General features: G+C 53.8%; 8 protein-coding genes across 8 annotated transcripts; 4 read left to right on the forward strand and 4 right to left on the reverse strand.

Moving 5' to 3' along the window:
* The first annotated feature begins 328 nt into the window (after positions 1-328).
* Positions 329-2,416, forward strand: BO86DRAFT_74630 (carboxylesterase/lipase family protein). The gene has a single exon (XM_025677634.1). The coding sequence runs from the start codon at positions 459-461 to the stop codon at positions 2,133-2,135; it is 1,677 nt and encodes a 558-aa protein (XP_025532843.1). The 5' UTR covers positions 329-458; the 3' UTR covers positions 2,136-2,416.
* A 2,094-nt stretch (positions 2,417-4,510) lies between these two features.
* On the forward strand, positions 4,511-6,493 carry BO86DRAFT_328688 (arylsulfotransferase family protein). Its single transcript, XM_025668646.1, has 2 exons — positions 4,511-5,020; positions 5,082-6,493. Exons 1-2 carry the CDS (start codon positions 4,571-4,573, stop codon positions 6,423-6,425), a joined length of 1,794 nt encoding a protein of 597 aa, XP_025532844.1. The 5' UTR covers positions 4,511-4,570; the 3' UTR covers positions 6,426-6,493.
* Positions 6,494-7,005: 512 nt separating this feature from the next.
* Positions 7,006-7,991, reverse strand: BO86DRAFT_452604 (uncharacterized protein; the record flags this gene model as incomplete). The annotated part of the gene is made up of 3 exons (XM_025676940.1): positions 7,904-7,991; positions 7,582-7,794; positions 7,006-7,499 (listed from the first exon to the last, which is right to left on the reverse strand). Exons 1-3 carry the CDS (start codon positions 7,914-7,916, stop codon positions 7,006-7,008), a joined length of 720 nt encoding a protein of 239 aa, XP_025532845.1. The 5' UTR covers positions 7,917-7,991.
* Positions 7,992-8,252: 261 nt separating this feature from the next.
* Positions 8,253-9,416, reverse strand: lcp5 (small subunit rRNA maturation protein LCP5; the record flags this gene model as incomplete). Its single annotated transcript, XM_025667505.1, has 1 exon — positions 8,253-9,416. The coding sequence occupies one exon, from the start codon at positions 9,414-9,416 to the stop codon at positions 8,253-8,255; it is 1,164 nt and encodes a 387-aa protein (XP_025532846.1).
* Positions 9,417-9,929: 513 nt separating this feature from the next.
* BO86DRAFT_414955 (transmembrane 9 family protein) lies at positions 9,930-12,045 on the forward strand (the record flags this gene model as incomplete). The annotated part of the gene is made up of 4 exons (XM_025674878.1): positions 9,930-11,034; positions 11,088-11,425; positions 11,477-11,912; positions 11,978-12,045. 4 exons carry the CDS (start codon positions 9,930-9,932, stop codon positions 12,043-12,045), a joined length of 1,947 nt encoding a protein of 648 aa, XP_025532847.1.
* Positions 12,046-12,833: 788 nt separating this feature from the next.
* Positions 12,834-14,323, forward strand: BO86DRAFT_384938 (EF-hand). The gene is made up of 3 exons (XM_025670993.1): positions 12,834-13,181; positions 13,531-13,616; positions 13,793-14,323. Exons 1-3 carry the CDS (start codon positions 13,171-13,173, stop codon positions 14,185-14,187), a joined length of 492 nt encoding a protein of 163 aa, XP_025532848.1. The 5' UTR covers positions 12,834-13,170; the 3' UTR covers positions 14,188-14,323.
* A 1,448-nt stretch (positions 14,324-15,771) lies between these two features.
* BO86DRAFT_328699 (putative kinesin family protein (KinA)) lies at positions 15,772-19,352 on the reverse strand. Its single transcript, XM_025668647.1, has 5 exons — positions 19,180-19,352; positions 19,013-19,047; positions 18,813-18,907; positions 16,230-18,655; positions 15,772-16,157 (listed from the first exon to the last, which is right to left on the reverse strand). The coding sequence occupies exons 1-5, from the start codon at positions 19,182-19,184 to the stop codon at positions 15,926-15,928; spliced, it is 2,793 nt and encodes a 930-aa protein (XP_025532849.1). The 5' UTR covers positions 19,185-19,352; the 3' UTR covers positions 15,772-15,925.
* A 484-nt stretch (positions 19,353-19,836) lies between these two features.
* On the reverse strand, positions 19,837-21,295 carry ubc2 (E2 ubiquitin-conjugating protein RAD6). Its single transcript, XM_025670994.1, has 4 exons — positions 20,958-21,295; positions 20,762-20,826; positions 20,470-20,694; positions 19,837-20,383 (listed from the first exon to the last, which is right to left on the reverse strand). Exons 1-4 carry the CDS (start codon positions 20,997-20,999, stop codon positions 20,260-20,262), a joined length of 456 nt encoding a protein of 151 aa, XP_025532850.1. The 5' UTR covers positions 21,000-21,295; the 3' UTR covers positions 19,837-20,259.
* Between the last annotated feature and the right edge of the window lie 275 nt (positions 21,296-21,570).

Consider the following 21,570-nt stretch of genomic DNA (forward strand, 5'->3'; position numbering starts at 1 on the left):
CGCAACATCCGAACCTGTGATCTGCAACTAAAGCCGACCCGACTATAGGCGGGTTCCTGCTTCTGCAGACTTCCTGGCTCGAGTCCAGACGGTGGTAATTCTGCAAGCAGAATCCGTAAGCACACATAGCACACATGAAGGACAGGATTAATTCTTGGCTGCGGCCTGCGGATCCTCCCGGTGGTTGCGGCCCACATTATTCAGTTCTTTTGTTGAGGAATCTATAGTACAGCTGCACGAAGGCACTTCCAATGGTTACACTAGCTACCTGAAACGATGACGACGCCGACGATTCCCATTGCCGAGTTGCGAGACAAATCCGCGGGACAAGCTTGCTTGCGACTCAGGCTTGATGGTATAAAAGGAGGGTTGTATCCAGACATCCTCTTGTCCAACAACCGATCTCTTCCTCTATCATTCTCTTTTCAGTGTCAGAACGTGGGCTAGAATCTTTCCTTATGCACGTCATCTCCACCCTGGCCGGTCTGGCAGCCGTTGCGCCACTGGCAGTGTTCGCTAGTCCCCTGGCACGATCTTCCACCTCGCAATTGCCAGTCATCAATACCACCCTGGGTGATGTGCAGGGTCAATACTCACCTTTCCGTGGCGGTGATGTGGCTGTTGTCTATAAAGGAATTCCTTTTGCTGCTCCTCCCACCGGCGAAAATCGCTGGAAGGCTCCTCAACCTGCCACCTCGTGGAGTGGTGTTCTCAATGCGACTGAGTTTGGTCCTCAGTGTGCCCAGACTATCAGCAGTGCGGGTATCTTCAGCAGTGGCAAGACTACTACGAGCGAGGACTGTCTATACCTGAACATCTGGACGCCCAACTACAACGACACCTCGGACATTACCTCCAAGAATCTACCCGTGTACTTCTGGATCTACGGTGGACGGTTCGAAGGAGGCTCGGGAGATGTGCTGACCTACGATGGCACCGGTCTCGCGGCCAAAGACATCATTGTTGTGACTATCAACTACCGTCTGGGCGCGTTTGGTTACCTTGCCCACCCCGAGCTTTCCGCCGAGTCGGGTCACAACAGCTCCGGCAATTACGGCATTCTTGATCAGCAGGCTGCGCTGCGTTGGGTCCACGGAAACATCGCCAATTTTGGTGGAAATGCCAGTCAGATCACTGTGGGCGGACAGTCTGCCGGCTCTGCCAGTGCCCTCGACTCCATGTGGAGTCCTCTGAACAAGGGCCTGGTGGCGGGTGTCATCGCCGAGAGTGGTGCGCGTGGCCCTCACGACCCCATGACGGGTAGTGCAGCAACCAGCTACCGCACCAAAGCTGCTGCTGAAGCCCAGGGTATCGAGTTTCTCAAGGAGTTGAATGTTACCAGTCTTGCTGCGGCCCGCAAGGTCTCCACGGAGACATTGATCGGATACGACTCGCTCAGCGACACCATCTTTGAAGGCACTCAGTTCCAGAACCTGTCCAGCTTCTTCATGGAGCCTCCCATGTGGCGCCCAAACATCGATGGCTATGTCCTCCCTTACGGCTACGGCGAGTCTCTGTCTCTTGACGCGCACCTGGACGTGCCCATTCTCACTGGAAACAACAAGGACGAGTCAGGCGCCAGCCCTGACGCAGGCCTGACCGTCGCCAGCTACAAGGAGCTCTACACCGAGCTGTTCGCCAACAACGCCAGCCGATTCTTCAAGCTCTACCCCGGCCAGAGCCTCGCCCAGGCGAACAACAACTCCAACGAGTTCTACCGCGACCTGAGCCGTGTCGGCACCTGGGAGTGGTCTGTCGACTGGGCCGCCGGCGGTGCCAAGAGCCCCGTCTACACCTACTACTTCACCCGCAGCCCTGCCGAGAACCGCGACGAAGGTGCCTATCACGGCTCGGAGCTCTGGTACACCTTCAACAACATCCCCTACTCGGACTACTCCAACGTGACCTGGTACCCATACGACTACATTGTGGAGGAGCGCATGTCCAACTACTGGGCGAACTTCATTCGGACCGGCAATCCCAACGGAGATGGACTGCCCGAGTTCCCCCCCAGCACCAAGGAGAAGCAGCAGACCATGTGGCTGGGCAACTCCTGGGGCTCGGGCCCTCTTTCTGCTGAAGATGCGCGGATTGAGTTTGTGGAGAGCTGGATGGCGACGATGCCTGAGTGGTAGTTTGGGACGGTTTAGCATTGTTTGGTAGATTGTATCGGTTGTGCAGTGGCACTATGACACTGTGCGATGCTTGAGTTCGGACATTGTCCATATCTGACTGATTTGAGTCCTCGAAGGACAGGAACGGGACCTTTGTCTTCTTCACATTCTTTCACCTGTATATTGCTAGATAGCAGCTACTTTGCTTGGAAACTGTGTGGTTTCGTCTTGTCTTTAGATCGATTGCATCGAATGGATTTCACAATGTATCACAATGTATCTACATGGGAATAACAACTAACTAACCCAACAATCGAAAAAGCCCAAGTCAATATACAGCAGCTCGTTTCCTATAGTAAGTACACTCTCCAGAAAGATTGACGCTACCTGCATCCATCACCGCCTTAAGACTTCAGTTCAATCTGTTAGAGAACATGGCCTAATAAGAAAAGCCCAATACCTTAAAGATCTTGGAGATGAGTAGGAAAAAGAACTATTCATATATGATATGTTATGTATATCCTTCTTTTATAATATATATATTCTATCACGTACTATCTTACAAAAATAATACCTGTAGGGAATAGAAAGTTGAGGACATGGTATATTGTTTTGGTTCCTTGTTAGGAATCAATGAAGAGATCCCGCCTGGTAGATATCGGCAAGAGACGGATCTCTCCGTAGGAGATGTGGGTAGTCTACAAAAAGTAGGCGTTGGCATAAGCCTGGTCTGGACACTCTAACGTGCTAACCCCGTTCTGAGCCAGACAAGTCTGAAGCAGGAAGTGAAAGAAGCTTCCTTTTCTGCTTTGGGAACTGTAGGGAATGCTGTATGATGTACGGTACTCCGGTGTTTACTCCGGCCAGGCGTTCGAGACACTATTCCTCCTCGGTTGAGCTCTGCGGGCTGTCTTGTCGTGGTCTCGGAGCGGCAGATGGAAGCATACTCATAGATATCTCCTTAGATCTAGAAGCACCTTCTCTAGTGAAGAATGTACTGTACCTCTGGACCGGGTAAAGGGCTCATCCGACCGAAACATTACTATATACTGGAACGAATCTCGGGTGCTGGAGAGATTGATAATGCGGTTAACCGAGGTCGCAGACCATCTTTTTGAAAGCATCGGGACGAGACTCGGGTATTTTCTAGTGTCGCCCTACTTGTGGCACTTCAGACGACGGACTGCTAGCAAGCCTGGTCTCTTCAAAAGACCATTCTAGAAACCTGACAGACAATCTGAGGCATGGCAGGATCGGCGGCACCGAGGTTTTTTTTTATCGCGGGAATCAAATTCAAAATCCTTTGCATGAAGCACAGGATATGGTCAAGTCTTGTACAGTACTAGGTGAAAATAAGTCGTAGATTGATAAGGGGGGGTGGTAGCTCGAATAAACCCCGCAAGTAAAAGAGGACATGTCCGTGCGATCGCATGAGTAAAATAAAGCTGCGTGGAGGTTGTCAAATGCAAAAATAAGAAGAAGACAAAGAAAGACCGTGACGAATGTCGTTTCTATAATCCATCTCTAGATCAGTGTCCGCTGTGACGCTATTTAGCGTCGATCGGCAAGCATGAGGGCATCACAGTGTCAGTGGCCTTGACTGGGTGGAGCGAACGATACATTCGATAGGCAAGCTGCAGCCTGTAACCAAGCGATTCATATCTTAAGAGCATAACTATATACTGTGACAGATGCTGTAGCGCAGTTCGACCGTTCGACAAGGTTGACGCGATATGCATTTTAAGGAGAGCGTCGGGTGAACTCCCCAAAATTAAGACCCGTGCGCTCGGATAGTGGCGCAGCAGACAGAAGGCGTACGTTTGAGGATCCATAGTTTGAGTGATGATATCTTAGATGACCCACTTTTCAATGTTCTTTGTGGGATGGTTGGTGTTGTGAGTGGGTTATGGGGGGTCGAGCCGGATAAATACTATGGAAATGCCAGGATTGATAGCTCTCTCCGGCTATGAGTAGCCGGGAAAGGACGGAAATTATGAGGAAAAGAGTGATACATCGGTGCATCAAGCATTTTTATTCTTTCAAGCCAGTAGCTCTCCCACGTCAGTCGTTGAGGCAGCGGATAAGAGAAACTGGTGTTTGATGATGATGCTTTTTGGCTTGCGCAATCCGACGGCATCTAAAAGTGGAGCCGCAAAGCTTGGCCCGGCCGCTCAATCTCATCCCCTTCAGGAACCGGCTTGCGAATAACGCGTTGACCTTCATGTCTGGAGCAACACTTGTTCTCTTTTCCCTCCATACAGATACGCAAACTCTCCCACTTTTGCTTGGCAGCGCTTTGATTGCGTCATGCTTTAATTATAGACAATCCACCTCCCTTCAGCAACAAAGGAGATGTGGATAAATGATATGATGGGAATATATACATTCCCACTGGTGGTGCTAGCCACGCCGACGTCGGCTTGCGCTGCAGTTCAATCTGCGATTATCCTCATGATATGCTGTGTTCATTCTCTCGCCGCCCCTGGACTGGGCCTATAACTTGTTTCTTTGTGTTGAGCACATTGCTTGCAGCTATCATCTTTCTAGGCATCCCCAGTCTACAGCGCTTACGCCTACGTATCGGCGTCTCATTGTTCGACTCAGGGTTTCTAGGCCTGTACCCCGTTCGCGAATATGTCTCGAGTGGTCTTGTGTCCCCGAAGCTGGAACAGGTAGCGTGGGATCCGCGATGCAGCAACGACCTGGTCTTCCTCTCGGCTCGCGGCGACGCGGTCGAGCAGCCGGGACCCATGATCTTCGATGCCCAGGGGGAACTGGTATGGAAGCTGCCACCCACCTCCGAGCGGCTGGACAATTTTCAAGTGCAAAAGTACCGCGGAGAGACATTCTTGACCTACTGGCATGGGGTCGGGGAGAATGGCCATGGCCGCGGCTCCTGGATCATGGTAGGCTGACCCCTTCCCATGCTGCGTCAATTGACACATCTCTGACAGATTCGCTGGCTAGGTGGATTCGACCTATACTCCCCGTATCGAAGTCCGCGCCGTGGGCATGGCGGAGGGCGACATGCACGAATTTCGCATTACCCCCAATAACACCGCCCTCGTCATTGTCTACACCACCGAACCGGCGGATTTGAGCGAGCTGGGCGGGCCACAGCACGGTTATATCCACGACTGTCTCTTTCAGGAGATCGACATCGCCACCGGGGAGTTACTCTTTGAATGGCGCATGTCAGAGCATGTGCCTCTAACCAGCTCCTACGAGGCATTACTGGGCAATGGGTGGAGCCCCGCGCATCCCTACGACGTCTTCCACATGAACAGCGTAGACAAGGACGAGGCCGGCAACTACCTGGTTTCTGCCCGACACACGCACTCGATCACTAGCGTCGATAGCCGCACAGGTGCGGTGCTCTGGACCCTTGGAGGGGCGCTGAACGAGTTTGCGGATGCCTCCAACGGCTCCGCCACCGACTTCGCCTGGCAACACCATGCGCGGTGGCAGGATAGCCAGACGATCAGCCTGCTCGATAACGGCGCCAAGTGGTTCTTCGACGAGCCCACCGCCAGCCGTGGGCTAGTTCTGGATTTGAACGTGCCCAACCGCATCGCGACTGTCAAGGCGACCTACCAGACCCCCGTAGAGCAGCCAACCGGGGCGCTCTCGCAAGGCAGCATGCAGTTGCTGCCAGACACAGGCAACGTCTTCATCGGCTGGGGCCACTGCGCCGCGTTCACGGAGTTTGCGCCGGACGGGGAAGTGCTGTGCGACACCCATTTCGGGGCGGGTAACTGGTTCCAGCTGGGCCAGGTGATGTCCTATCGAATCACAAGGGGCCGATGGGTTGGCCGACCCAGAACCCGACCTGACGCAGTCGTCCGCGGGACCTCGGTATACGTGAGCTGGAATGGCGCCACGGAGGTGGCGAGGTGGCAGGTCCAGCGCTGGGACGGTCAGAACATGGGTCAGCAGATGGCCTTTACTGCCGAGCTGACTGTCCCTCGCGACGGGTTTGAGACCGAGATCCCTCTCTCTGACGAGGGAGGGACGACGGTGTATTTCCGAGTGGCCGCCCTAGACGCGCAGGGTCAGGAACTCGGAGTCTCCCAAGTACTGGGGCAGCAACCCCAAGGCTGGGGCGAGTGGTTCGCGAGCCGGTATCTCGACCCCATGTCGAGTGAAGTGGAGACGACGCTGGTCTTGGTTGGTGGTTGTCTGAGCTGGTGTGTCTTTCTGCTCTGGAGATGGGTTGTGAATCGCAGGTCGAAGCGCTGGGGATACAAGCCTCTGTCGCTGGAGATGTCACCTCGATATAGCACGGACGATTCTCAGGAAGTATTAGGATAAATCGCATGTTTAGGATGTAGATTTCGCGGATAGTATACCTCTCTGTTTTTCTCTTTTTTCTCCTTTTTCACTTCACCAAATACATATATTTGATAGCACGCAGGGAAAAGGGCCCTGATCAGTAACAATCTTGTATGCTGAAATTCTAGACGTAACCAGGATCTAGTATACCTGAGAAACTGCCGATCTCAAAATCAGTGCCTGTGAAGCAGTGTCGCTGGTCCGTCGAATAGGTCACCGGTGGTGCCAACCTTGAAGAGCCCGTCTACACCCGCGGTCCTGCTGAGAGCTGCGACAATGGTGCGTATCCCTGACACTGTGCGATGCTTTCTAGGTATCTCATGATTTGAGTCCAGAATGAGACGGGATTTGAGCTTCTTGACATTCTTCCACCCGTATATCACTATAGCAGCTATACGTTGAACCAGTGTAGGTTTGTGCACGAACCATTGCATTATATCGCGATCATAAACATATCTACTGCCCAGACAACCCCGGCATCCAACTCATATCCACCAACCTGTGTCCTACACTCTCAGACAGAATCCACGCCCATGACCCACTCCAATACTTCAAGTCCTTACTCCCCCTTCTGCCCCCCCTTCCCTTCTCCCTGCTTCTCCCCGGAACCCTCCCCCCCGGAACCCTCCCCCGTCCCATTAACCATCAAAAACCTCCTCTTCTCCCACCCGACCACATCCCCACCCAGATTCCCCTTCTTCAACACCCTACCGGGCACGACCCCTTTCTCCTCCAACCACATCAGCGGCCAGAACACCGCACACCCGACGATGCAGAACAGCGTCGCCCACGTCTGCGCCGCCAGCACCAACAGCTGCCCGATGCCCCAGGGCAGGACGAACTTGATGAACTCCGAGGGCTGGTAGAAGTCCTCCTGCTTCTTGATGTAGTACCGCTTCCCGGACCCTTGCACGGGGGTGCGCCCGTCCTCCGGGTCCGTGGTCAGGTCCAGCACGGTCGTCAGGGTCACCGGCGCCACATGGAAGGGCACCAGCCAGATGGAGAAGATCTGGGAGATGGTGAGGTAGAGTTTTAGGGAGGGTTTGTCGAAGGCTTTTGGGGGTGTTAGTCTTTTTCGGTTATTGAGGGGGGGTGGGATTGAGGTTTGATGTGAGTGAGCGCTAAGGCGACGTACCAACCGATTGCACCTCCAGTTCAATCCGCGGCGACATGATCTTGTACCATTGGTAGATCTTTTCGACGAACCAGCGGCTGCCCGGGTAGCTCCAGACGCGGCAGAAGGGGTGGACGAAGGCCGCGGACGGGGTGAAGAATTTCTGGATCGTGCGCTCTTGGTCTTGCGGGGTGGATTGCGTGAGGTGGTGGATTATGGTGCTGATTTCTGAGGCTATTCGGGGGGTTGAGGTTAGTGATGGTTATACTAGTGGTGGTTGTTGTAGTGGTGGTTATAGTAATTGTGAGCGTGATGGTGATGGTGGTGGTGGTGGTGGACTTACCTGGGTCTTCCATGTTGGCTGATTGATTGGTGCTTAATGTGCAGGGAGGAGCTTAATTGGTGAAACGATAATAGGTAGTAAGTTGAACTGGTGTCGGGATGATGCTGGTTCAATTGGGAATGGATTTAAATATAGGCAGGCAGTGGTTGATACAATGAAGTGATTGAGGGATGATGTCACCGGTTGCGTTGCATGTGAAAAGCCCGGATTCTCGGATACGATGAAACTCCACCCACACCAACCCACAGTAACCAAAGTCTGTGGACAATAGAATCACTACTTTTCATGGTATCGAATGTTATCTCAAAATACTCCACACAAAAACCAAACAAACAAAGTATGGCACAAATCACCGCTTCCAGCTGTCAACCTTCTTGCGCCGCTTCTCGAAGATCTGACCAACTCCCACTCCGTCGTCACGCTGCCCATCCTCGGTGACCTTGCGCTTCCGACTCTTGTCCAATGCACCTCCGCTGCCCTTAGCCCTCCGGGTGAGTTTCGTGATCCGGTCGGCGCCCGCGGTAAGATCCCTCCAATCTTCACCACCGTACTGGTTCTGCGGCCCCTCGGCCCGGAGTCGCTTGGCCCGGTCCTTCTTGCTTTCCTTCATCAGACGCACAAAGTTGGTCTCTTCATATGCGGTCCGCTCGGCCTCCCGCTCGCGTTCCTTCTTCGACTTCGTGTGTCGACCACCCTGCACAATCGTGCTACCAATGCTCGGCTCCGCCATAGGAGCGGACGACATCTCGGCGCTAACGAACTCGTCAATGACATTCGACCGCTGGGCGGGACGCTCGCGGCGCTCTTTCCGCTCGGTCGTAGGTAGGGCCGTAGGCATGATCCGGGGCGGTCTGTAGATACCATCACCGGCGGGTTCGTTGTTGAGCTTGTCGGGTCTGGCCTGGGGTTCCGCCCGCTTCGAGAAGGCGGAGACATTGGGCCGGTAGGCCATCTCGTCGATGTCCGCTCCCTCTCCCTCCTCCTCGTCCTCCTCGTCGCTGTCGCCCTCGCTGTCGCTGCTACCCTCCGATCCCGACTCCTCGGCGTCGGAGCCCTTGGCTTTCTTGCTCTTGCCTGTGGAAACCCCATCCCGCTCTGCGCGCTCGGCATCCTCCGCGGCCTTAATGACCTTGTCCACCTGGTACTTGAGTCGACCTTCCAGCGGGCGGACACCGCGGTCCAGGTAGACGCGTAGCTCCACAAGTTTCTTCACGATCTCCTCCGGGAGGGACTCGTCGACCTCTTCATCCTCTTCTTCATCTTTCTTCAGGCCTCGCAATTGGAAAATGATCAAGAAAACGAGGTTCTGGAGGTATGACAGGAGGAGGTCGGATTTGGTGTCGAGAAGCGAAATGCCGTCTTGCGGCGGCTCGATCGACACATCGGAGGGGTTTTCCCGGGTGGCCTTGGGCAAGGACGAGCCGGTGTTGTTCAAACATGTGGTGAGAGTCTCCAGGAGAGCGGAGACATTCTGCAGGCCCGAAGGCGCAGGTTGCGACACTGCCGCTGCCATTGTCATTTGATGTGTGTGTGGTTGCGTTCTGATGTGTTTGGCCGCCGCGGAAGATTTCGAAGGGAAATTTTTAGAGATGGCTTATCGGCACGTGCCGATTAAGTCCTTAGTCATTCGTGCAGCAATGGATAACTAACGGAATGTCACGTGGGCCAAGAGCGACGAGCTGGCCTCAACAACGGGAAAGCCTGTGAAGTGACGACCCTCCCGCCGTTCTGGGAACAGCTCGGTTTGGTCACTCCCAATTCTCCCTTTCTCCGATTCCGTTCCCTCTTAAAGGTGCCGCATTCCGCCGTTCGAGTTGGTTTCTGCTACTGTTCCCCCGAGCGGCCAACTCGTGCGATCTTCGAGAATCGCTTGCGGCGTGGAAGCTACGATTTGTGAGTTCCATCTCTCCCAGAAAGCTACGCTTACAATCGGTGCCTAGGCCCGGCCCCGAGCATCCTATCTCTTGGCCTCCCAGAGCCACGGACACGAGCTAACACCGCCCGCTTCTACTTAGAATCGCCCACCATGTGGTTCAGCAATCGAGCCTTACCTTTAACCACCCTTCTTCTCTCTGCCCCTTCGTTGTCCGCCGCTTTCTACCTCCCCGGTGTCGCCCCGACCTCGTACGATGAGGGTCAGTCGGTGCCGCTCTACGTGAACCACCTCACCCCCGGTCTCGCGCAGCAGGATGAGCAGCTGCACTCCGTCTTCTCCTACGACTACTACCACCCGGCCTTCAGATTTTGCGCTCCCGAGGGCGGGCCGAAGGATGTCCGGGAATCATTGGGGTCCATTCTCTTCGGCGACCGGATCCAGACGTCACCGCTGGAGCTGCATATGGGCAAGAATGAGACCTGCAAGGCCATCTGTGGCGCGGCCACCTTCGACGCCCGCAGTGCGAAATTCGTCAACCGGAGGATCGAGCAGGGATACAACATCAACTGGCTGGTCGACGGTCTGCCCGGCGCCCAGATCAACATGGAGGCTGTGACCCAGGACAAGTTCTACAGCCCGGGATTTGCGCTCGGCTCGATCAACGATGACGGCCTCCCGGTTCTGAACAACCATTTCGAGATCCTGATCGACTACCATCGGGTCGGGTACGGGGCCCAGGATAAGTACCGCGTCGTCGGTGTGCTTGTGCAACCCGAGTCTCGGGCCAATGCTCGGATTCTGGAGGACGGGACCGCGGAGTGCGAAACGGATGGGACTGGCGTGGTCCTGAACGAGGAGGGCGAGACCACCGTGGCTTGGACCTACAGTGTCTACTGGCGTGAGTCGTCCACCCCGTGGGCGACCCGTTGGGATAAGTACCTGCACGTCTACGATCCCAAGATCCATTGGTTCTCTCTGATCAACTCGGCCGTGTTTGTTGTGTTCCTCGTGGGCATGGTGAGCATGATTCTTATCCGGGCTCTGAAGAAGGATATCGCTCGCTATAACAGACTCGACATGATCAACCTGGATGATTTCGACAGCACTTCGGCAGCCGTGGAGGACGGCATTCAGGAGGATTCAGGCTGGAAATTGGTTCATGGCGATGTGTTCCGCTGTCCTAAGGCTCCTCTGCTTCTCAGTGTGCTTGTGGGCAATGGTGCTCAGCTCTTCATGATGACCGGTGTCACCGTTGGTAAGCTGCGTTGCGATCGATTTGCATGTCATGTTATTGACTTTTGTGGACAGTTTTCGCCCTCTTCGGTCTCCTTTCCCCTGCAAACCGTGGCTTCCTTGCGACGGCCATTCTCATCATTTACACCCTCTTTGGCTTCATTGGGGGCTATGTGTCGGCTCGTGTCTACAAGTCATTGGGTGGAGATGCCTGGAAACGCAATATCATCATGACCCCTGTGCTGGTTCCAGCCCTTATCTTCGGTACCTTCTTCCTGCTCAACCTCTTTGTCTGGGCCAAGGGATCTAGCGGAGCTGTACCCTTCACCACCATGCTCGCCCTGGTTTTAATCTGGTTCGTCATCAGTGTGCCTCTTAGTGTGGCCGGAAGCTGGCTGGGATTCAAGCAACAGGTAGATCACTCCCGAGCGTGGCGATAACGAGTCTTGCTAACGAGTTGACAGGCAATTGAGGGTCCGACCAAGACCAACCAAATCCCGCGCCAAGTGCCGCCCATGGCTGGCACGCTCCGCCCGATTCCGTCGCTCCTGTTGACCGGCATTCTGCCTTTCGGAGCCATCTTTGTGGAGCTCTATTTCATCATGACTTCGCTCTGGACCAACAAGATCTACTACATGTTTGGGTTCCTGTTCCTATGCTATGGCTTGATGGTCATCACATCGGCTGCCACGACGGTGCTGTTGGTTTATTTCCTGCTGTGTGCGGAGAACTACCGGTGGCACTGGAGGGCGTTTGCCGGAGCGGGAATGACCGGAGTGTACGTGTTCCTGAACGCCCTGCTGTTCTGGATCACGCGGGTCAGTTTTGGTGGCCTCACGGGTGCTGTTCTGTACATTGGCTATTCCGCCCTGATCGGCTTCGTGGTCTTTATTCTGACCGGTATGTGGTCATCCCGTCTGAAAATAGGGTGCATTCAGAGCAGTCAACTGACCATTAATGAACAGGCTCGATTGGCTTCTTCGCCAGCTGGGCGTTTGTGCAGCGCATCTACGGCTCGATCAAGGTCGACTAGAGAGTTTGCCGTGACATTACTGAGTAATTGATCGCGTCGTCAACTCGGCCCGCTCCCTGTGGAGCCACCGAGGCGTTTTGCCTCGCCCAGGCCAACCAGGAAAACCCCCTCCACTGCCTCATCCGGGGTATGACTGCTATTGTTATCTTCCCCCGGCGTTAGACTTTCGCAGACTCTGGGAGAATGGTTCGCATTTGTGAAGCATGGCCATTCCCTGGGAACCTTGTCGTTTTTGTACCTCGTAAGCCCAGTCGGTCGCTGGTCGCTGCTCTTGTCATTTTTTTATGAGATAGTTGTCACGGTCTTCTGTGTCCCTTGTCTAGGATATCCCATGTAAAGCGGCAGTTCATTGTTCTATTGCTCTGTGCATGATTCTTGCTTTCCTCTGTCATAATGCGCTGGTGTTTGTTGTTTTGTTGGTTTCTTTTTCTTTTTTTGGAGGAGGGCTGTACATAAATCGGGGGAATGAGTGACGGACAGATCAACCGTTGATGCTTGAAAAGGGCATTGGATATTCTTTGTATGTGTACTGTACAATACGATGGACAAGTCCGGAGTGGAGACCGTGGGAGAGGGTGACGAAGAGATGTGCAAGTAAGTCGTTGGGATCTAGGCCAGCCAGGCCAACGCAAGTCGTGTTTCAACCGCAAGGGCAATTGCCAAGGCCGCACATAAACATGTTCTGGACCGGCGGCTCGGGGCTATGAAGGAAGCATCACCGATTCGATCCCTCGGGCGTCGCCACTACTTTTCCTCTTAGTCTAACTTAACCCATTTCTAATTAAGTCGGATTCCTCTTCATTTGTTCCCTCCCTCGTCTCGCTCGTGTTCTGTTCTTTCTAAATCATCCTGCTATTTCGCGACGTCACTCGACTACACCCTACACTACACTACACTAGACTTACACGATTACCACTATACTCTCCTCCACCAGCAGCCTCGGTCCCTTTTCTTCCCTCTTATCGGTCCCACCACCGCCACTTGTTTTACCCCGCGCTATCCGAAACTCCGTGTCTTCTCTCGTCCTTCGCTGCGCCGTCCATCCCGCACACGCATCCCTGACGCACCCCTCTCCTACCCTCATATATCACCAAAATCGACACTGTGGTGTACGCATAGTTGACAATGGGCAAGTCGTAAGTGATGCGCTTCCCCAGTTGCCCCGCGTCGCCGTTCAAGAGGCGGGCAGAAACATGGAGACGCAAGCAAGGGCGCGATACAATGGTTTCGGGCCTTATGTCGCAGATGCATCTCTTGGGATTTTTCTCTTCATGGAATAAACCCAGACTAGATCTGTCTACTAGTCCTCTGCGCACCCCATGCTCTGCAAAACCTCTTGCATGAATTCCCCCCTCACCCCGGTCGAACTCTTATCCGCTGCCGCGCGGCGGCCCTCTCTCTCCCTCGTCCCAAACATGTACTCATGTTATCACATTACCCGCAAACTACAGTAAAGGCTAACATCAGAGATCCTTCCCACTGCAGACAGTCGAAGCTCTCCCCCGCTCAGCTGGACGAACTCCAAAAGGCGACACATTTCGATAAGAAGGAACTGCAGCAATGGTATAAAGGTGAGTTCCTTTTTCCCGTCGGATCTATACACACATGCGGCATATGACTTGCGAGCGAGCCCAACAACCCACCAGCAGCAGCTCAAGACGCAAAGCCAAGAACCGCCTGCGGAAAAGAGGCACTCGCGATACGCAGAACCGAAAAGAGTCAAGAGCTAACTTTCTCGGGAAACCAGGCTTCCTCAAAGACTGCCCGTCGGGCACCCTCACCAAGGAAGAATTTCAGAAGATCTACCGCCAGTTCTTCCCCTTCGGCGACCCGTCCTCGTTCGCGAACTACGTGTTCCGGGTGTTCGACTCGGACAACAGCGGGATGATCGACTTCAAGGAGTTCATCTGTGCCCTGTCGGTGACCTCCCGGGGCAAGATGGAGGATAAGCTGGACTGGGCGTTCCAGCTGTACGACATCGACGGCGACGGGAAGATCACGTACGATGAGATGTTGGCGATCGTGGAGGCAATCTATAAGATGGTGCGTTTGCCCCGCTCCCCCGGCCTTACCTGTACTCCTGGCACGGGCTGTTCCATCCCTTCCTCGGATTCAACCCCGTACCATACCCTCCCGAACTGACGAACTTCCGGCCAAACAGGTCGGCTCGATGGTCAAACTCCCCGAGGACGAAGACACCCCCGAGAAACGGGTGCGCAAGATCTTCCGCATGATGGACAAGGACGAGAACGGGAGCCTGGACATGGAGGAGTTCAAGGAGGGGAGCAAACGGGACGAGACGATCGTGAGCGCCCTCTCGCTGTATGATGGGTTGGTATAGAGCCAGTCCCTTCGCATGTTGTTTTCTTCTTTCTCTCTCTCTCTCTCTCTCTCTCCACTCGGTGAAACCGGCGCTTACCCGTTCTCGCTTTTTTCTGTTTATGCCTGCCTGTTTTTAGCTGTGTCGTGTCTGCGATGTGGGGAGCTCTACGTTACGTTACGTGATACATGTATTTTCATTTTCTTCTTTTCTTGTTGTTGCTATTTCGCCAAGGATTCCCTACGAATATGTTTGTGCTTGCGTTATGATGTGTGCGGGACATTTATGGGATCTTTTTTTTTGTGTGTGTGTTGTATTTGTTTCAAGTTATCAACATCCAAGACAGTCCCAATTAGGATGCGGGTGGGAGGGTACGTCATAGTCAGCGTTATTGCTCAGTTTCTCTCCCTCTCTCCCTTTCTCTCTCTCCTTCTGAAATTCGATGGTATTCTCGTTCTTCCTTCTGTATCATGGTTCTTGCTTTCTTAGGTTCAGATATCCTCTGTATTGTGGAATGCGGGCGGCTGGTTATGTGCTTGGTTTCTTTTCTTTCCTTTTTTTTTTTTTCGCTTTCCGGGGGCTTTTCCTTCTGTATGTACGGGTTTGTTGGTGTTACTATTGTTTATTGTGGTTGCTGGTGCTGTTGCTGGTGCTGGTGCTGGTGCTGGTGCTAGTGCTGCATACCCGGATAGATCCCCAGAAGCAGTTTCGAGGGTAGGGTAGGGTAGGGAAGGGAAGGCGATTTGTAAATAACGTTAACTTACACTTCCAGACCCCATTGCTCGCTTAGCCTATCATGCAAACATTGCGATCTTTCATGACCATCATCACCCGCGGCCTGGTTATTATTGTGGTAATCCCAGTATCAGGAAACCATAAGGATGTAGGGGAATCTCGACCTTGAATGACAACCCACCCACTCCTCTTGGAGGGTTTCCTGAACGTGATGGTCCCGATATCTCAAAACGCGATTCCGCTTGAGAGGATGGATGTTTTTCTACATGGAACGGCAACAACATTTCTGAGTTCTGTTTCTATCTTGCATCGTCATGCACACAAGAGGGGAATCGGGATCCGGCCATGTTTGTCATCCAGACACAACGGGCTATCCATCTATCGTCCGTAGGGCGAATCCTTATGAAACAGAGAGCGGTGATAGTGGGATGGGATGGGTATAGATAGAGGTGGGAAGGAGGTAGGTAGAGGTACTGTAGGGCGGCGAGGGGGCCGAGGGGGGGTATGAGATTTCCATCTAAACAGAGAATCAAAAATATCTCCCCGCAACTTTCAAGATCAAGTAAAGCAAGGCAAGGCAAGAAGCACAAGAACAGAGAAAGATATCATATGTAATCATGCCTCATGCCTCACAGTTAGACAAAAAAAAAAAAAAAAAAAAAAGAGAGAATGGTTGGGATATCTTCCCCAGTCAATACGAGAGGGCGAAAAAAGAAAACACGAGGTGGGCTTCATTCCTTTCGGCTTCACACACGATGCGACAGAAAAAGTATTTTCGGAGAATGAGAAAGATAATACACAATGAAAAAGAAAAATCGTGAGATATCATCGTCTATCGAAGAACCAGCTCGTGCGCTTGGCGCCAGTCTCCTGCGACTGGACGCCGGCTACGGGAGCACTGCTCTCATTTCCTCCGCCGCCGCCGCGGAGTGGCTTGGCGATTCGGGAGCCGCTGAAGTTGAAGCCGCCGCTGGCGTCCATGCTGGGGAGTCCGCGGGTCGAGCCCTGCTTCGCGGCCTCGAGGCGCTCCTTCACGGCGGTGAGTTGGGCTTCGAAGCTGTTTTGGGTGAGGTGCGTGGTTAGCTTGAGCTCTTGTCCTATACGGGGTTTAGCCGAGAGAATTCCCTACCGGTGGTTCGCTTGGGTGAGTTTCTCCTGGCTCTCCTGGAGCAGGCTCTCCAAGCTGGCAATCCGCTCATTCCGGGCGATCAGCTTTCGCTCCGCGATGGCGACCTCCTTCTTCAGGCTGCTGTTCTGCTCGACCAGCTGGCGCTGCACGTGAGTCAGCTGCTCAAGGTTGCGCTCCAGGAACGCCATCTTCTTCTGCTGCGCCCGGTTGTTCGAGGAGCGGAGGACGTTGTTGTACTGCTCCCGAGCATCATCCAGCGATATCTCGAGCTCGACCACCCGCTCGCAGCGGTTCTGCAGATCCCGCATCAGGGACTTCTTCATGGCGTCGAAGTCGGCGATCTGCTGCTGCAGGTTCTTGCCCGCTGCGCCGTTGGTCGACACCCGGGTCTGCGAGTCGGCAAGGGACTGGCGCAGCTTGCCTAATTCTTCGTCCTTGCGTGCAATCTCGCTGCGCAAGTCCGTGACGGCCTGCATCTCCTCCTCCTTGCGCGTGACGTACACCTTCTCCAACCGCTCCCGGATCTCCTCCACGTCGCCCTCGCCCAGGTTCCGTTCCAGAAGGGTCTCGTATTCCCGCTCGAGAGTCGCCAGCTTCTGCTCAACTTCCGCCCTGCGGCTGTCCTGCAGCTCGCTTAGCTCGCCCCGGTCATTCATCGTAAGCTCAGCCTGGCGGATGAATCCCTGGGTCTCCTGCAGACTAGTGCGCAGCTCCAGCAGGTCGTCGGGCGCAATCGTCTCCCCGGCTTCGCTGATCTTGTGCAGTTCGTCCACGCGCGACAGCAGCTCCTGGAGCTTCCGTTCGTTGTCGGAGAACACATCTCCGCCCAGGTCAAAGCCCGCCATCATCTTCGCCATCTTTTCGGCCTTCTTCTTTTCCTTCTCATCCAACGCAGCGCTGGTCTCCTTGGCCTTCATCCGTACGTCGAGCAACTGCTGCTTCACGTCGTCCAACTCAGTGGTCAATTCCGAATTGGCTTCGCGCAGACTGTCCATGGTGATGGAAGCTTCCTTGCTCTCATATGATACCTTCTCCAATTGCATACGAAGCTCATTCACCTCGGTGGTGAGCTTGTCGTTGTCCTTACCTGAGCGTGCGGTATTCTCCTTCATGCTCTTCAACTCCTCCCGAGCCTCGCGCAGGCCCCGCTCAATGCTAGCAATGTGAGACTCTTTCTCCGCGATCTGATCTTGCAGCTCGTTCTCCCGTCTCAGGAACTCTTCTCGCTCATCCTTCTCAAGAACCAGGCTTGGTGTGCTGGATCGATCCCCTAGTCTGGAGTCGGGACGGGGAGTCTCTGAGCGGGGAATGTCCTGGAAGCGAGAGGGAGTGCCAGGTCGAGGGGCACGAGCCTCAGCCTTAGCCGCACTGACGACTTCCGAACCTCTTGATGGAGTCCAACGATCCTTGGGAACTGCTTCACCACTGCGCCAGACATGAACTTCCGTCTCCAGCGCGGAGATATAGGTCTCGAAGTTGGTGACTTGACTCTGGGCCTTGCGGAGGAGCTGCTTCAATTCCGCCGGGCTGAGCTCCGCATTCACCTTCGCCTTGTTCTTAATAGCCTTGGCGCGCACACCGAATCGCAGGGTCGAGATGGTTTCCGCATCGTTGTAGCTACTGGGCGAGCAGTTAATGATCAAGGTTGTCCGCGAGTTACCTCCCAAACTCTCTTGCAGAATTCGAGTGAGCTTGGAATCACGGTAGGGAATGTGCGTCGATTTGCCGTCCGTCAGCGCGTTGATGACCATACCCAGAGCACTCAAACTCTTGTTGATCTTCTTCGCTTCCTCGAGAGTCTGGCCACTCGCACCGGTCTTACCGACCTTCTCACTACCCGCCAGATCGACCAAGAAGAGCTGACCACTCTTGGCCGATCCGGTCTCCAGATTCTTCTGTGTAACGGTAATGACGAAGATGGAATGCGACCGAGAGGACTCCTGGTTCATGTTGGTCGCCGCCACCGCTCTGGCCGCACCACCCCGGCGCATCACCTCGTACACCTCCTGGACGCTAGACACATAGACCTCCAGCAGGCCCTTGACGTAGACACCACGAGATTTCTCCTCGTGAACCGGCAGGTTATCGTTCTGCGGTACGAGCAAGTCGCGAATCCGCTCCATGTAGATCTCCATGTAACTGACCCGCACCGTGTACTCGATGTTACTAGGACTGGTGAGGATGCTGGCGAAGATCTGCTCGACAATGCGCGGAATGATACCCTTGCCGATGTCGTCGTCGATGTCGGAGCCCATCATCGTATACGACTTTCCCGCACCCGTCTGACCGTACGCGAAAACCGTGCCGTTATAGCCGTTCAGGATGTCATCCACAGTCGGTCGGATCGAGAAGTTGAAGACATCCTGTTGCTTCGAATCCATAGGGAACACTTGATCGAAGGTAAAGGCTCCAGAGCCTTCTCGGGACTGTTGACATGCGCGAAAAGCCGGGATTTAGCGACACTGGGAACATAACCCCTCCCTCCTCTCACTTCCCCCGCACTCTTGCTCTTCGGAAGAGAGGGTGCAAAGGGAGAATGGCTGAGGGCCAACTCAAAACGTTCACCTGAACAGGAGGACTCACGTTGACAACACATGATTGCTCATTCTCGAATTCGACGATCGGTTCACCCCCGGATGCCAATTCGACTTTGTTCTGCGGTCGGAATCTCGCAACCACTGTGTCGCGGAGCGGTTAGCTTAGTGGACACTATGGTTTCCCCTTCAAGCAGAAGAATAAGAGGGCGATAAACACAAAAACAGAGGGAGATGGAGAATGCGCACCCTTAATGGTGTTGGGGCCGTTGGGGCCAGATGACCTGTCAAGCCGAAAATTCCATCAGTTTTGGTTCTCGTTGCCGCGTGCGCATTGTGAGAGTTGCCCACGAGGTGGGTTGAAGCGGTGAACAGGGGGGGGGAGAGGGGAGCAGCAAGAGCCAAAACAAACGTACGCCATGATCACTCTGACCCGGACTCAAGGTGAGGCCGATGAAGAGGGAAAGGATGTGAATGACAAAGAGAAAGAAAAAGGAACAAGGAACCCCAGAGGGGGAGGGGGTGTTGCGAAAATGGGGGAGGGGTTCGTTCAAATCACAAGAAGGTAGGTAGGTAATGAGAGAACGGGCTTGGGAGATGGAGAGCGGAGAGTAAGTAGATGGACAGAACGGACGGACGGGACGGGACAGACTAAGGTAGACGGTAGACTAAACTACCTACTGTTTGGGTCAGGGGTCCACGTGCAATTACGAGTAGGCCGGGCGGTCAGAACCACGAACTGGCATCTCCCAATTTTGTGTTTCAGAAGGCAATGCAATGTACAACACAGTCAACCACCTATGCTCGTGACGTGGGGTCATCTCTGCCTAAGAAGTCTGAAGAAGTTTTGCATTCTTATCGGGCATTGAGGGAGGGACTGTCTGTCCCTTGCAATAACTAAAGTTACCGAGCTCGACTTTCTCTACCCAAACCAAATCCTGCCTGGCATTCGCCTGCCAACTTCATTACTTCATTGGAATGCTTTAGCTCCGCTGCGCAACTTTGCCGAGGCGAGAATGTTGGGGTGAGACTACATCATGAAGGAGCTGGAATCGCTGGCAGACGGTCTGTGATGGAAACTCAAATTTAAAAGAATTCAAAGCAGCCGAATTGTCGGGCCGAGTATCTGACATGCAGTAGCGGCAATGAGCAAGGAGACACCAAAGTCGAGTGCATTCAAGTGAAACAACAAACAACATGAACATAAACATGAAACCGATGCAGCTATTCATAATTACCAATGGGAGATCACGATAAGAAGAACAGATCAAGATGAAACCAGGCGCCAAAACCCCACGCTGTGCACGTCATCAACGGGGTGCAAGTCCCTTAGGTTCGCTGCCCTTGCATTTCCACAAGAGCATGATCAATGCCTCGGGCACCAAGCCCAAGTGGAACACAGGGCAAGCAAGACATTGTCAACATCGCCATGAACCCAAGAGATCCAAACCCGCGTATAGTAATATATCATAGTCGTCTCCCCTCCTCTCTCGTCTCTAATCTTCCCAGCTCTTCTCGACTGTTTCGCGCACCCGCTTGATGTACTCCTTGCGGTTATCTTTGTATAGGTTCGAGGCTTCTACATTGGCGGGGGATGAGGTGTTCGGGTCGTTGAGCAAGCTATAGACAGGAAAGCGATCGTTAGCATCGTTTTATTCCCGCGTCGTGATGGATTGGGAGTAAGCAAGGCAGAGAAGAGTCCTTACCTCTGAATACTGGTAAGAATCGCGGCCACGTCATAGGTTGGGCTCCAACGGTTCTGTAGGATGTCCAAGCAGAGCTCCCCCGTGCCGTAGACATTGGGATGGAACATCTGGCTGATGAATTTGACGCCTGGAGGCTTGTTGGGGTACTGCTCCTCGAAGTGCATCACGAGCCGGAATGTGCCGTCCTCAAAGGGCGTATCAGCGGGGCCGATAATGACCGCATTCCTGGAGGGGTTGTCAGACTCAAGACTCTACTGCGGGAGAGAAAATCAAGATGATTAGGATTACTCACCAGGTCATGACATTGTCTGCTACAGGAGATGCGGAAACTCCAGCAGGAGGGTCGGTTTGCATACGCTAAAATGAAGCATAGCTATTAGCTAATGTAGCTCGGCCTTGGTCGGTAAAAAGCTTGAGGCGAGAGTTGTGATAAGAGACCCATTTCAACGCAAGGGACATAGGCACTAACGCGGCGGACAGCTACATACCTTGAAATCGCGCATAAGGCGACGACGGGCAGAGGTCGACATTGTGGCGGGGTATTAGCGATGAAGGAGGAGCTATCGGAAGATGGTTCAAGAACAAGTCAGGGTGTATGACTGCAGGTGGCGAAGATCGCGGATGGGTGGCAGAGGGGTGGGCGATGTGGGTGAAAGATGAGGCGAAGAGGATGAGAGATCTCAGGCCGAAACTTGAGGGCAAGACAACGAGGAGTTGAAGACAGTGGAGAATTGGTCGGATGGAGTTCGGAAAGAGGAGAACGAACGGACGATAGTCGGAGCGGGAGGATGGGATGGCGGGCGTTGATCCTCGCTGCTAGTCACAGTGAGTGTTTGTTAGTTTTGTCAGGCCAGTCACTCACTGACCGTTGATTCAGCCTGCAGAACTAACCACAATAGGGATGGTGTGCTCATGCCATTTGAATTACCTAATGCTTATCCAGAAGTCAGACCTGTGAGCTCATCAAGGATGCTCTCACCGCCCGCTTGATTGGGAAGCATAGCATGCAGCCCGCCGGCCACAGGCTCGGCCCACTGCACGTGATTGCGCATGTAGTGTACAGTGCAATCTTTCTCCTTCCCGCCCACATTGGACTAACCC

This window comes from Aspergillus japonicus (assembly GCF_003184785.1).
Source record: "Aspergillus japonicus CBS 114.51 unplaced genomic scaffold BO86scaffold_2, whole genome shotgun sequence".
NCBI classification, from domain to species: Eukaryota; Fungi; Ascomycota; class Eurotiomycetes; order Eurotiales; family Aspergillaceae; genus Aspergillus; species Aspergillus japonicus.